The sequence below is a fragment of the Hemitrygon akajei genome, chromosome 7 (genome assembly GCF_048418815.1).
Source record: "Hemitrygon akajei chromosome 7, sHemAka1.3, whole genome shotgun sequence".
Taxonomy (NCBI): domain Eukaryota; kingdom Metazoa; phylum Chordata; class Chondrichthyes; order Myliobatiformes; family Dasyatidae; genus Hemitrygon; species Hemitrygon akajei.
In genome coordinates, this window is record NC_133130.1 from 96,552,345 (window position 1) to 96,568,648 (window position 16,304).

Below are 16,304 nucleotides of genomic sequence, written 5' to 3' on the forward strand. Positions count from 1 at the left end.
GCAGAATTTCTTGTGTTTACTTCATTGATGTGTGTGTGGATTACTGACACTTCGACCATTTGAATGCACAGTGCTTGTAAACTAACTTCTAATAAAAGAAATCCCCATACAAAATTTTGTCGTTACAGTTTGTTTGATTTTATTCTACCATGTCCTGTGGTGTTAATTCCTGTCTTGAAAATTATCTTTCCCCACCTCTTGATGATCATTTTGCTAGCCTTGATCTCCAGGGTGTTTACCAGTTGAAACTGACAGAGGAGAACTAGCCGATTGCGATGGTTGGGTCAAGGGGAGGCACACCTACTTCTGAGTTGTAGACTTTGAGTTCATGAACTGAGCACAGAATTCAGGCTGAATTCTTTTCAGTTCTTAGTGCATGCTGCACTTGGCCATGCTGTCTAATGACTAATGACGTCAGTCCAAAGTTCAGTCTGCCTGTTCAGGTAAACTTCAATGTTCTTTTAAAAATAACATTTTTAGACTAGGATTTCTGTTGCAGAGACTTGCCCTAAAACATCAACCATCCCGTTTCTCCACTGCCTGACCTGTTGAGTTCTTCCAGTAGGTTTTACTTTGCTCCAGATTACAGCATCTACAGTGCCTGGTGTCTCTTTTTGGCTATTTTCAAACTGGAAATGGCTCGTTTACTGCCCTGTTATGATGTTGTGCTGAGAAGATCATTACTGCAGTGGAAGATGAGGAAAGAGTGAGCACTCTGTGCCTCAATGAGCCCACATTTGCTTTTCAGTTTTCTCAGCTCAGAGCTGGTTAGCTGGCTTAAATGCTTGTGGGTATCCCAAAAGTCAATTGAGTGTTACGTTTCCAATGTGATAGAGTGTCTCTTTTTAGAAGTTGGTTTACACACACACAGCTGATTGCATCCAAATTAAATGCATAAATCAGTTTGCTAGTCATTTGGACACACTCCCATCTACGTTAAGTCCTCCCCAAAATGTCACCTCACTCTATGCAACACACACAAAATGCTGGAGGGACTCAGCAGGCCAGGCAGCATCCATGGAAAAGAGTACAGTCAACTTTTCAGACCGAGACCCTTCAGCAGGACAAACCGTCGTGTGTACTCTTTTCCAGAGATGCTGTCTGGCCTGCTGAGTCCCTCCAGCATTGTGTGTGTGTTGCTTGGATTTCCAGCATCTGAAGATTTTCTCTTGTTTGTGATGCCTCACTCTAGTTAAAGAATTCTGGCAGATCCCCCATTCAACATTTTATGCAATCACAAATAAAATTATCAGATCACCATTTTATGTGCATACGTTGGCCACTGTGTTTCCTATGCCAGCACATCACTACACTTCAACATTACACGCTCACCTCCTTGGATCATACTAAGTCCTTAAGAGATGCTACTTTAAACACAAATAATTGGGTGCAATGTGATATTGAAGTCATTTGATGTTGTCTTGGGGCATAGTTTTCCAAGTTCAGCTCAGCATCAACATTGTTAAACCACTCATGTAGCAAACACTGGACCTTGGACTCCATAAACTAGAGACACCAGTTAACTAGCAACAAAGAAAACACTCTGAACTCTCCTGCATGATCATAGCTTACTCACCTTCTTCTCTCCCCTTAACTGTTCTCAGGACAACGTCACAACAAGGCAGATAAATGGCCTTTCTGACTTTGAAAGTGACACCTTCAAAAGGAGGCTACCCTCTGCCTTCAAACTCACCCCAATTCTCACAAGTTTCAAAGTAAACAACCAAGAACAACGTGAAATTTTCAGTAGTTGAATCTATTAGCAACATTACTTCCTCTTATGTCAAAAAGCCCCAGGTTCACTCACAAATTTTGGGCATGAAGTTAGAGCTGATTTAGCGGTGCAGTACTGGGGCAGGGCTGCATTATTAGAAGTTCAATATTCAACATTGATCCAAGACACCATTTATTCTCCCAAATTAATTTTAAAAATCCAACAACACTTTACGAAGGCAAGCTGGGGACCTCTTCCTGGCATGTCGGTCAATATTTATCTTAATTAACATCTGATCAAAGTGTGGGACTTTGCTGTGTGCAAATTGACTGCCATGCTTCCCAAGAGAATAAGCTTCCAATGGACTTGCTGGGATTATGAATGCAAGTCGTCTACTTTAGTTGAAGGGTACTCTTCAATATTTAAAATGTAAATTAAGTACAGTAAGGTGCAGCAGTGATAAGCACATGGTTCTCTGAAATACAAGTATATAGATCACTGAAAGTGTGCACAGAAGTAGTGAAAAGGCTTTTGGCAGGCTTGTCTTCATTGGTCAGCGAAGTGCATAGACTGGGACATCGGTTACAACTGTTCAGAACATCAGTGAGACCACACTTGGAGCACTCTTTGCAATTCCGGTTGTCCAGCTATAGGAAGTATGTCACTTTCCTGGAAAGGGGACATTAAAGATTCACAAGGATGGAGGGCATGAATTATAGTGAGACTCTGGGTAGACTGGGGCTGTTCTCTCCGCAGTTTAGAAGGCTCAGGGGTGACCATATAGCGCTATATGAAATCATGAGGGGTAATGGTCATAGCCTTTTTGCCAGGGTAGAAGAGTCTAAGACTGGAGGGTAAGAGGGGGCAATGTTTACACACAGAAGGTGGTGGGTTATGGAACAAGCTGCCAGATGAAGTGGCAGAGGTGGGAACAATTACAACATTTAAATAAATGAAGAGGAAAGGCTCAATGGTTCCATTTAATATCAGAGAATGTATACAGTATACAACCTAAAATTCTTACTCGTCGCAGACATCCACAAAACAGGAAAATCCCCAAAGAATGAATGACAGAAAAAATATTAGAAACCCAAAGCCCCCTCCCCCTCTCACACACAAGCAGCAGCAAATCATCAACCCTCCTCCCTCCCAGCTGCCTCAACAAAAGCATCATCCCCCCACCACCTGCCATGAAAGCAACAACAAAGCCCTCAAAGAAGCCATGATCTAGAGACCGCTAAAAAAATTATGGCTCTTCCCAACTTTCGACATGCCACAGGGTCTCTGTCTCTCACTAATGAGGGAGAGAGAGGTCTCGCTCCTATCACACAGAGAGGGAGATCAACAGCTCACCATTCTGATTTTACAGTCTGCAGTGCCACTTATTTTGACAGCAGTGAACACTGCCCTCTCGATGTTCTGATCTCCGCAATGCTTCAGTTGGTTATACTGGCGAGGAGTCGGGTCATCCACAGGGTCACGTCTTCCAGGCTACTCCTGGAGATACTGAAAACACTAGGTCGCTCAGTGTTCTTTGAAGGATCTGGGCTAAACACAGGCAGATGGATCTAGCTCAGGTAGACAACTTGGCTGGCGTGCAGGTATTGGGCCAAAGGCCTGTTTCCCTGCAGTGTAATCTCTCTGACTCTATGGCTTACACTGAAGGCAGCACCATCCAACAGCATTAAAGTTGTTGCCTCTCAGTTCCAGAAAACTCTGATGCCATGTGGAGTTTGCACATTCTCCCTGTGACCACCATATTCTTCATTTTCATCCGATGTCCCAGACACGTGCTGGGAGATTATTTGGCAAGTATGAACCACCCCTTGCGGAAGAATCACAGATGGATATATGTGAGAGGATTTCTGGATTACAAGGAATCGCGCCCTTAGCAGAGATGGTGAGCAAGAGAGGGCAATTTCCTTACTGCTGATGTAAGACTCACCAGTCTATAAATTTCTGGACTTTCCTTGTTGTTCTTCTTAAATAAAGGAACAATGGTGAGTATTCACACTTCTGAGATCTCACCTGTGCCTAAAGAGGACACAAAGATCTCAATCAATGCCCAAGCAATTTCCTCCCTTGCCACTTCCAGAATCCTGAGATATATTCCATTAGCCCTGGGGACAACCACCTTAATATTTATCAAGAGACCTGACAAACCCTAGAATATGTTACAGCTGTATAGGACCCTGGTCAGACCCCAGATGGAGTACTGTCCTCAGTTCTGGTCGCCTCACTACAGGAAGGATATGGAAACTATAGAAAGTGTACAGAGGAGATTTACAAGGATGTTGCCTGGATTGGGGAGCATGCCTTCCAAGAATAGGTTGAGCAAACTTGGCCTTTTCTCCTTGGAGCGACAGAGGATAAGAAGTGATCTGATAGAGGTGTTCAAGGTAATGAGAGGCATTGATCATGTGGATAGTCAGAGGCTTTTTCCCAGGGCTGAAATGGCTAACACAAGAGGGCACAGTTTTAAGGTGCTTGGAAGTAGGCACAGAGGGGATGTCTGTGTAAGTTCTTTTTACACGGAGAGTGGTGAGTGGGTGGAATGGGCTGCCGGCGACTATGGTGGAGGCGGATATGATAGGGTCTTTTAAGAGACTCCTGGATAGGCACATAGAGCTGAGAAAAATAGAGGGCTATGGGTAACCTTAGGTAATTTCTGAAGTAAGTACATGTTCGGCACAGCCTTGTAGGCTGAAGGGCCTGTATCGTGCTATATGTTTTCTATGTTTCTATATCAACTTTCAAGATTTAAGATTGTTAAATATTATTTTCTGTGCACAAGCGTAAGGAGAATTGTTTCTCTGGATCTGGTAGAGCACAAAATACATAAGGTAAGAAAAAAGCACAATAAAAACAATAAGATAGCTTATATACATAAATTGATTGGATATCCATAAAGTGACACTAGGTCGTAGACAAGGTGACTAATAGGAAGTAATAGAGAAGTTGTGGAGGTGTTGATCAGCCTTACTGCTTGGGGGGGAAGTGACTGTGTGTGGTGGTCCTGGCGTGGATGCTCTGTAGCCTCCTCCCTGATGGGAGTGAGACGAATAGTGAACGGGCGGAATCCTTCATCATGTTACTGGCCTTTTTCTGGCACCTTTCTGTTTACATATCCTTGATACTGGGGGAAGGCTGATGCCAGACGTGTTGGGCAGTTGGACCTGCCTTTTATAGAGGGTTCCTATTGGCCGCAGTGCCGATTCCGTACCATGCCATGATGCAGCTTGTCAGGATGCTCTCTACTACACATCTTTAGAATGACCTGTGTATGGGTGTGCAAAGTTCAGCTCTCTTCAGCCTCAGCAGAAAGTAGACGTGTTGGTGAGCTTTCTTGACTGTGTAGGATGTGTTCTGGAACCAGGAGAGGTTGTGCAAGATGTGCCCTCCCACAAGTTTCAAACTGCTTGCAATTTCCACAGCTGTGCCACCGATATTAAGTAGGGGGAATGGTGTGTGAGTGGTGCGAGTTCTTCTGAAGTCGATAACTATCTCTTTTGTCTTGTTGACATTGAGGAAGAGGTTACTTGCCTGGCACCTGGCCTCGGGGTCTTCCACCTCCTCCCAGTAGGCCGCTTCACCGTTATTGGTGATGAACCCCACCACTGTCATGTTATCAGTGAACTCGACAATGTGATTACTTGGGTGTTTAGCCATACAGTCACGTGTGAGCAGAGTGTACATCAATGGGCTCAGCACACACCCATATTGAAGAACATACTCCTCCATGATCTCACCATCGTCCATGTCCTTCTCCTTAATGAACACTAATGCAAAGGACCTTGCCCACTTCCTTTGGCTCCAGGCAGAGATGCCCTCCTTGGTCCCTGCATGGACATATGCTTTTTCAGGATATCAACTTGCTTCCAAAATACATATAAAATGCCTTAGGGTTCTCCTTAATTCTACATGCCAGAGATACTTCATGGCCTCTTTTTGCCACCCCAATTCCTTGTTGTTAAGTCCTTTCTTGCTTCCTTTATATTGCTTGAGGATATTTTTCTATTTCATCTTCCTAAGTCTTATGTATTTCTTTTGTTTTATTTTTTGGTATACTTACAAAAAGCTCTTGTCATCCAAAGTTCTCAAACTTTGTCAACCTTTTTTATTTCTTTATCTTTCATCTTGATGAGAACCTAGTAGTCCAGATCTCCAACCACCTCTCATATTTTATAAGGAAATTGACTCCCAGACAGCCACTCTTAATCTACTCTCCTCAATTCCTGCACGTTCGCATCAAGACCATTCTCATTCTTGTCCATAACTACCAAAACTTACAGATTTATGATCACAGTTCCCTAAATACTCCCCTACTCAATCTTTTTCCTGTCCAAAAGTCACAAGAAAATTTATTATCGAAGTACATATACACTCAGTGGTCACATTATTGGATAAATTCTGTGCCTAATAAAGTGGCCACAGAGTGCAAGTTCGTGGTCTTCTGTTGTTCAATGTGATGTGCAGTCAGAGATGCTCTTCTGCACACTACTGTTGTATACATGGTTATTTGAGTTACTGGCATCTTCCTGTCAGCTTGAGCCAGTCTGGCTGTTCTCCTCTGACCTCTCTCATCAACAAGGCATTTTTATACCCACCAAACTGCTGCTCACTGGATGCTTTTTGTTTTTCTGCACCACCCTCTGTAAACTCTACAGACTATTGTGTGTGAAAATCGCAGGAGATCAGCAGTTTCTGAGATACTCAAACCACCCCATCTGGCACCAATAATCATTCCACAGTCAAAGTCACTTTGATCGTATTTCTTCCCCATTTTGATATCTGGTCTGAACAACAACTGAACCTCTTGACTACGTCTGCATGCTTTTATACATTGAGTTGCTGCCGCACAATTAGCTGATTAGGTATTTACATTAACGAGCAGGTGTACAAGTGTATCTAATGAGTGTGTATTACCATATATACCACCCTGAGATTCATTTACAAGTCTAAACATGGTCTGTTTTAGTTTTCAAGGTACATACTTGTATATGAATGATAAACAGATGTAGGCTTGAGTGTGAGGCATCGTGTGGAGGGATAGCTGGATTGCCAAGGTTCATAATTCATAGCTATCAGAGCAGGCCACCAGCAAAATCCAGGAATTGCGACCAGGACCACACTGAGGAATTTATGGATACACTAGAGGATTTCCTTTAAAAAATTCATCAGAGCACTTCACTCTGAATACAACACTCCAACAGCAAACGAACAAAGCCATTCATGTAATTACGAAACAAGTTCTCAATAAAGAAGTGCACCTTGATATACATTTAAACAGAAGTGCATACCTGTACCGGGGACGATGATATTCAGAAGCAGACAAGTGACAGCCATTGGTCTGCTCATGTAGGGGATTGCTGTTGTGATTTTGGTTGACTTCATTTGGAGGTGTTCTGTATCATTCTCTGAGGACTCTTCTTCCTTCTCTGCTGCTCCCCGGACTAAAGTCACCAGGTTGTTTCTGGGATCTATCAGTGAGGCCCTCCGGAGATCAAGGTGAGCCACAGATAACCTGTCATACAGGTTTACTGGTCGGTATCCCAGATCTGGTCTCTGATTATCATCCTGGGGAACTTCTGGGATGCAGGAGATGATTAGCGTTGGACAATTGTTGCTCATACTTGCGTATCTTCCCTGTTGTTAAGCTGAATTAACAAGGGGATTTTCTGCTGTTTTTCCACTCTGTGCCATTTAATACTTCATTAACCACAGCTCCCTCTCACACCAATACAATTGTCTTCTCATTTCAAAGTAAAAATAAATAAAACTGCTTAAAACTCAGCTGCTACTTTGAAATGTAAGATCATTTAATTGAACATAATCTTAGAGTTTTTCTCACCTTCTCAGACTTGTGGGGAAACTTTAACAACTGTTGTTCCTGTTAAGTGTGCCTTTAAACAGCCAGACCTGCCACTGAACTAAGAAGGCAATGATCACAGTGTTGTAATTTATGCAGTACATACAAACAATAAGAGGGAGTGTATCGACTGAAAACATTATAAATTGCTTGAAAGAAACTGTTATACCTACAAGATAAAAATAGCATTAAACATTGCTGAATAATCTCCACCCTCCCATGGTGATGCATATTCACTCGTTCAAGTCCGAGGAAATTTTAAATGAAATGAACAAAAACTTATATTTTGTTTAGAGATATAGCACCTAGCAATGATCCACATCACCCAGCAACACCTGTTTTAACCCTAGCCTAATCACAGGACAACTTACAATAACCAACTAACCAATACGCCTTTAGACTGTCACCCAGAAGATAATGTTCAAACTCCTTTCAGATGGCATCAGAGTTGAACTCTGAACTCCAGAATGCCCCAAATTGTAACAGCATTGCACTAACCGTTACTCTTCTGTAGTGCCCATATTACAAGGAAGAGATTTAAGAAAAAAGTGAAGTCCTTAGTGGACGTGTAACCTGCCAAGTATCCACAATGTAAATAAACTCCTATCAGAAATTAAACTGATTAAATTATCTATTTAGCCAAGAGTAAATCTCTGTATCAGTACGAATCATGCAGGCTGGATTCAGCCTCTTATCACAAAGGCTGATTGCTCTTGGTAGTGGCCCAACTTTTAATATTAATTGCTGCAAAGTCACAGTAAACACTGTTCTACCTGCAATGCATTGTTCAGCACTTCAAACATCGCCAAGTTCCAGAGAAGAGGAACTTGATTAAAGTAAGCTCAGTTGCTATTTTGGACTATTTTATAAAAATTTTGGCCAAACACATTGACGGTGATTAGCCGCCAGTGTTGAGAGTGGTCCAGTGTTGGAGTGACTTTGGTTCATTAGGCTTGGGTGAGGTAAGTATGTTGTAAGTTTCTCCTTTTTTTCCGAATTTATTCTTCTGTCCTGTTCTGCTAGTGCAGTGAGAATGGCTCCGGGGAAATGTTTTGTTCTGTGTGAGAGAGGTGGGAATTCTGGAAGACATCCAGACTCTCGGATAACTACATCTGCACAGGGTGCACGGAGATGCAGCTCCTCGGAGAAGGTATTAAGGAAATGGAGCTGCAGTTCACAGCCTTCAGCTCATACGGGAGAATGAGGAGGTGATAGACAGGAATTACAGGGAGGTAGTCACCTCAAGGATGCAGGAGGCAACGAACCATGTGACTGACAGGAGAAATGGACAGCCAGTGCAGAGTATCCCTGTGGCCATTCCCCACAATAATAGTATACTGCTTTGGAGATTATCGAGGGGATGGCCTACCAGGGAGAGTCGCATGACTGGGTCTCTGGCACTAAGTATGGTGCTGTGGCCTAGAAGGGAAGAGTGGTGAAGAGGACTGCAGTGGTGATAGGAGATCCATAGTCAGAGGAATAGAGACGAGATTCTGTGGGCACAATAGAGACATCCAGATGGTATGTTGCCTCCCAGGTGCCAGGGTCAGGGATGTCTCGGATCAGGTTCATGGCATTCCAAAGGGGGAGGGTGAGCAGCCAAAAGCCTTGGTACATATTGGCACCAATGACATAGGTAGGAAAGGCAAGGAGGTCCTGAAGAGAGATTTTAGGGAGCTGAAAAGCAGGACCTCCAGGGTAGTAATCTCTGGATTGCTGCCTGTGCCACGCACCAGTGAGGGTAAGAGGAGGATGATTTGGTAGGTGAATGTGTCGCTGAGGAACTGGTGCAGGGGGCAGGGGTTCAGATTTATGGATCATTGCGATCTATTCTGGGGAAGGTATGACCTGTAACACAGGGATGAGTCACACCTGATCCTAAGGGGTCCAATATCCTTGCAGGCATTTTTACTAGTAGAGATGGAGGACTTAAACTGATTTGGCAGGGGAATGGGAACCAGAGTGATGGGGCTGAGGATGGGGCAGTTGGTCTACAAACAGAGGCAGTGTGTAGTGAGACTGCTAGCAAAGAGAGGCTACTGATAAGTCAAAATTAGAGTCAGGCAGATCAGCTGCAATGTAAAAGACAGATAAAATCAAAAAGGGTGAATGCAGGACTGAAGATGTTATATTTGAATGTACACAGTCAGTATATGGAACAAGATAGATGATCTTGTAGCACATTTACAGATTGGCACATAGGACATTGTGGGCATCACTGAATCATGGCTGAAAGAGACATCCATGGATACATACACATTGTATCGAAAGGACAACACATGCAAAATGCTGGAAGAACTCAACAGGCTAGGCAGCATCTATGGAAAAGAGAAAACAGTCAATGTTTTGGGCCAAGACCCTTCAACACTACTGGGAAAAAAAGATGAGAAATTCCTCCAGTATTTTGTGTGCGTTATTTGGATTTCCAGCATCTGCAGATTTTCTTGTCTTTGTATCGAAAGGACGGGCAGTTAGGCAGAGGGGGGTAGCATGTCTCTATTGGTAAAAAATGACATCAAATCATTAGAAAGAGGTGACATAGGATTGGAAGGTGTTGAATTGTCGTAGGTAGAGCTAAGGAACTGCAAGGGTAAAAAGACCCTGATGGGAATTATACACAGAACCCCAAAGAGTAGCAAAGATGTGGGAAACTTTTAAAAAACAACAGAAGGCAACTGAAAAAGTCATAAAGAAGGAAAAGATGGAGTATAAAGGTAAGCTAGCCAATAATAGTAAAGAGGATACCAAAAGTTTCTTTAGTTATAAAGTATGCTGGAAGTTCAGGAGTGTCAGCGGGCAGAAGTGTCATTACTAGGGAACAGGATCTTGGGAAACTGAAAGATCTGTAGGTAGATAAGTCAGCTAGACCCCAGCGTTCTGCCAGGGATGGTGGTACAGGCAGATACATCAGGGACATTTAAGGAAATCTTAGATATGCACATGGATGACAGAAAAATTGAGAGCTATTTACAAACGTAGTAGTGAAGGGCTAAATGATCTAAAAGGTTGGCACAACATTTTGGGTCAAAGGGCCTGCACTGTGCTGTAAAGCTGTCTGTTCTATGTTCTAAAGTTCAGGAGCAAGTGACTAATATTTACAGGTATAAGATAAAACAAGGCATTTGCACAGCAAAACTCCCATAAAATTACTTGTGACACTGCTAGTTTTTATATCTTTCTAAGAAGGTGGTTGGAAATTTGGATTAAAGTATTCTCTGAAAGGCATTCCTCTAAAATTGCAGCCAGCCTGTAGCAATGTTTTGGGAAGATCCATCTGGATTTTGTGCTGGGTAGAATCTGAACCAGCAGCCCAAGCTGCCATAAAACAGTCTCACCCCTGCAGAGGACACAGCTCACCTTCTTAACCCCTTAAAAAAATCTTGCCTGATTGTGGGTCAAGAAAGACATTTCAATTACTCAAGGGCTAATATTCTCTACCTCTGACTTTTCTGACACAATGGACTGGAATCTTAAACTTATTAGTATGTAATCTACTGGAACCGTTACTGTTCAAACCTTAATTTATCCTTTTTTTTCCACTAAAACTAATTAAGCCGCAAGCCATGGGCAAGGCAATGTTCTACAGTCCATCATGTTGATTTGCACTACAATTTTCAGTACACAAGGCAGCACCATGACAACCACACCTCTCCATCAAATTCAATGAAAGGAAGTGGCCTCACACAAAGCAATAACCAGTTTAGCTTCCTGCATTATATATTAACTATCCATTAATATAGCTTTAATACAACATGCCAAAAAATAATTTCTCAGCAAGTGTACTGCTTCAGATCTATTCGTAACAGATTTCACCTCAGAGTTACTTCAGTGATTGCAAAGCGCCTTTGCTCTGTAAACATGAAGCTTCCATTTAAGTACAAATTCTCTTTTGTTGACCTGCAGAAAGATGATTCAAACCATCAGGCGTCACCATATTCTATCTTAAGATTCATTTTCTTGAAGGCATTCACAGTAGATCAGAGCAATACAACAGAATCAATGAAAACTACACATAGACTGAGAAACAACCAATGTGTTAAAGACAAACTGAGCAAATAAAAAAATAATAGATAAGTAAATAATATTGAGAACATGAGTTGTAGTAACCTTGAAAGTGAGTCAGTCCATAGGTAGTCAGTTCCAACTTGAGGTAAGTGAAGTTATCCACACTGGTTCAGGAGCCTGATGGTTGTCGGTAATAACTGTTCCTGAACACGATGGTGTGTGACCTAAGGCTCCTGTACCTTCCTATTCGCAGCAGCATGGCTTGGATGCTGCGGGTCCTTGATGACAGATCTTGTGGCAGCATTCATTGTAGTTATCAGACTTGAGGAAGTTATGATGAAAAACTTATAAATTGGGATTGCAGAAACATTCAATAGGCAGAAATAAGCAACCTCAGAACCAATAGATCAGATCCAAGCTCTGCAGTCCTCACATATTTAGTCACGAATGGTGGTGGGCAATTGAACAGCTATTTGAGGGAGGATCTAAAAACATTTGCACCTTCATCAACAGTAGGGTCTAACACACATACACAGGCATTTGCAAACATACCCAGCCAGAGATGCTCAATAGCTAATCCAATTTGGCCCCTTGTGAGATTCTCCACTGTCACAGAAGCTGCTCTCCAGCCAATTCAATTCACTCTGTACAATATCAAGAAACAGTCACGAGTACTACATAATCAAAAGCTAAGACCAAAAGGCATCTCATCTATGGTACTGAAGATCTGTGCTTCAAAACTATCCCTGCCTTTGGCCAAGCTGTCCAATACAGTTATAATACTGGCATCAATACAATTTGGAAAACTGTTGATAGGTACCACTCACAAATCCAATCCAATTAACAGCCCAATCAATGATCAGCAAGGTGACAGAAACTCTGAAACCCTAGCAACTTCCTCACCTCCTGATACTCAAAGGCCTTTCACCATCTATAAGGAATATGCCAGAACCATGATTGAAAACTTCTCTGGATGAGTGATGCATCAACAATTCTTGAGACAATCAACACCCACCAGGCCACAGCAGCCTAACCAGCATCCTTTCAATCACCCTAACCATTCATTCTCTATAAGTCAGCACTCAGTTGCTGCAGCATGTACGACCTGCAGTTAACAACCCAGACTGCTAACAGCCATCTCAAATGCACATCCATTATCAAGGCCTAAGACAGCAGGTCCACAGAAATACCAGCTCCTCTCCAAATCACACACCGTTCCTACTTGGAAATATAACATTGTTTCAATAGCTATAGTACAACAGTAAAAGAAAACTAAATGAAATACAGAGGTATCTGAATGCACAAAGTATTTATTACAAAATAGATGTGAATAGTTAAAGAGAGAACAGTTACTTGTTGCTATGTGACTCAGTAAACCACTGATTACTCATGCTGAACCATTATAGAAACATGATTTTCTCTGAGTAGCAGCAATGAGAAGGCAGTGTTTCTACTTATAGCTTAGTGGTGAAACATGAGGGTTTCAAAACAAATTAGCTCAGGAATATAGAACCTCGCAATGCAGGCCATTTGGCCTCTGTGGGTTTTCAAGAGAGTATCAAATTAAACCCATTTTCTGCAGGTTTACAAATTCTTAATTACTTATTTAAATTACCTCTTGAAATTATTGAATGTTTCATGACTTTCAGAGCACTCCTAATCATAAGCTCCTGTAAATCATTTCTCTTTAATAACCTCCAGTTATTTTGCCATCTCTTGGGTCATTACTCACTATTCAGACAGTGAAATCCCTTTCTGTTGCATGTAAAACCTTCAGAATTTTGAAAATAATTGCCCTTTTGCTGATTCAAGCCCACAATTTTTAATTTTTTGAGTGAACTGGGGAGCACTGGTAAGGCCAGTATTTATTGCTCATCACCCTTCTTGCCATTGAGAAGGTGATCATGTCACAGCCTTCAACCAGAGCTAGTGTGATAGAGGAGGAGGGGCCAGAGGAGGAGGTGTTGCATTGCTTGTCCGAGAAAATCTTATGGCGGTGCTTTGGAAGGATAGATTAGAGAGCTCCTCTAGGGAGACTATTTGGGTGGAATTGAGGAATGGGAAAGGTGTAGTAACACTGATAGGAGTGTATTACAGGCCACCTAATGGGGAGCGAGAGTTGGAAGAGCAAATGTGTAAGGAGAAAGCAGATATTTGTAGTAAACACAAGGTGGTGATTGTGGGAGATTTTAATTTTCCACACATAGATTGGGAAGCTCATTCTGTAAAAGGGCTGGATGGTTTAGAGTTTGTGAAATGTGTGCAGGATAGCTTTTTGCAACAATACATAGAAGTACCAACTAGAGATGGGGCAGTGTTGGATCTCCTGTTAGGGAATGCGATAGGTCAGCTGACAGATGTACGTGTTGGGGAGCACTTCGGGTCCAGTGATCACAATAGCATTAGCTTCAATATAATTATGGAGAAGGACAGGACTGGACCTAGAGTTGAGATTTTTGATTGGAGAAAGGCTAACTTTGAGGAGATGCGCAGGGATTTAGAGAGAGTGGATTGGGTCAAGTTGTTTTATGGGAAGGATGCAATAGAGAAATGGAGGTCATTTAAGGGTGAAATTATGAGGGTACAGAATCTTTATGTTCCTGTTAGGTTGAAAGGAAAGGTTAAAGGTTTGAAAGCGCCATGGTTTTCAAGGGATATTAGAAACTTGGTTCGAAAAAAGAGGGATGTCTACAATAGATATAGGCAGCATGGAGTAAAGGAATTGCTCGAGGAATATAAAGAATGTAAAAGGAATCTTAAGAAAGAGATTAGAAAAGCTAAAAGAAGTTACGAGTTTGGTTTGGCAAATAAGGTGGAAGTAAATCCGAAAGGTTTCTACAGTTATATTAAAAGCAAGAGGATAGTGAGGGATAAAATTGGTCCCTTAGAGAATCAGGGTGGTCAGCTATGTGTGGAGCCGAGGGAGATGGGAGAGATTTTGAACGATTTCTTCTCTTCGGTATTCACTAAGGAGAAGGATATTGAATGGTGTAAGGTGTGGGAAACAAGTAAGGAAGTTATGGAACCTATGACAATTAAAGAGGTGGAAGTACTGGCGCTTTTAAGAAATTTAAAAGTGGATAAATCTCCGGGTCCTGACCGGATATTCCCCAAGACCTTGAGGGAAGTTTGTGTAGAGATAGCAGGAGCTCTGACGGAGATCTTTCAGATGTCATTAGAAACGGGGATTGTGCTGGAGGATTGGCGTATTGCTCATGTGGTTCCATTGTTTAAAAAGGGTTCTAGAAGTAAGCCTGGCAATTATAGACCTGTCAGTTTGACATCAGTGGTGGGTAAATTAATGGAAAGTATTCTTAGAGATAGTATTTATAATTATCTGGATAGACATGATCTGATTAGGAGTAGCCAGCATGGATTTGTGCGTGGAAGGTCATGTTTGACAAACCTTATTGAATTTTTTGAAGTAGTTACGAGGAATGTTGATGAGGGTAAGGCAGTGGATGTAGTCTATATGGACTTCAGCAAGGCCTTTGACAAAGTTCCACATGGAAGGTTAGTTAAGAAGGTTCAGTTGTTAGGTATTAATGCTGGAGTAATAAAATGGATTCAACAGTGGCTAGATGGGAGATGCCAGAGAGTAGTGGTGGATAATTGTTTATCGGGATGGAGGCCGGTGACTAGCGGGGTGCCTCAGGGATCTGTTTTGGGCCCAATGTTGTTTGTAATATACATAAATGATCTGGATGATGGGGTGGTAAATTGGATTAGTAAGTATGCTGATGATACTAAGGTAGGAGGTGTTGTGGATAATGAGGTGGATTTTCAAAGCTTGCAGGGAGATTTATGCCGGTTCGAAGAATGGGCTGAACGTTGGCAGATGGAGTTTAATGCTGAGAAGTGTGAGGTTCTACATTTTGGCAGGAATAATCCAAATAGAACATACAGGGTAAATGGTAGGGCATTGAGGAATGCAGTGGAACAGAGAGATCTAGGAATAACAGTGCATAGTTCCCTGAAGGTGGAGTCTCATGTAGATAGGGTGGTGAAGAAGACTTTTGGAACGCTGGCCTTTATAAATCAGAGCATTGAGTACAGAAGTTGGGATGTAATGTTAAAATTGTACAAGGCATTGGTAAGGCCAAATTTGGAATATTGTGTACAGTTCTGGTCACCGAATTATAGGAAAGATATCAATAAATTAGAGCGAGTGCAGAGACGATTTACTAGGATGTTACCTGGGTTTCAGCACTTAAGTTACAGAGAAAGGTTGAACAAGTTAGGTCTCTATTCATTGGAGCGTAGAAGGTTGAGGGGGGATTTGATCGAGGTATTTAAAATTTTGAGAGGGATAGATAGAGTTGACGTGAATAGGCTGTTTCCATTGAGAGTAGGGGAGATTCAAATGAGAGGACATGATTTGAGAGTTAGGGGGCAAAAGTTTAAGGGAAACACGAGGGAGTATTTCTTTACTCAGAGAGTGATAGCTGTGTGGAATGAGCTTCCTGTAGAAGTAGTAGAGGCCAGTTCAGTTGTGTCATTTAAGGTAAAATTGGACAGGTATATGGACAGGAAAGGAGTGGAGGGTTATGGGCTGAGTGCGGGTAGGTGGGACTAGGTGAGATTAAGAGTTCGGCACGGACTAGGAGGGCCAGAATGGCCTGTTTCCGTGCTGTGATTGTTATATGGTTATATTGTCTTGGTGAAGATTCTCAGTGCTATTCGGCAAGGGTGTCCAAGATTTAGATTAAGTCATAG

General features: G+C 42.1%; 1 protein-coding gene across 1 annotated transcript in view; it reads right to left on the reverse strand.

Annotated features, from left to right (window-relative positions):
- Positions 1 to 7,167, reverse strand: part of LOC140730708 (protein SPEC3-like) — a 28,882-nt gene extending 21,715 nt beyond the window's left edge. The window contains exon 1 of the mRNA XM_073051510.1: positions 7,015 to 7,167. Coding sequence (XP_072907611.1) covers positions 7,015 to 7,108 — 94 coding nt within the window. The 5' untranslated portion in view covers positions 7,109 to 7,167. The remainder of the gene's footprint in view (positions 1 to 7,014) is intronic.
- Between the last annotated feature and the right edge of the window lie 9,137 nt (positions 7,168 to 16,304).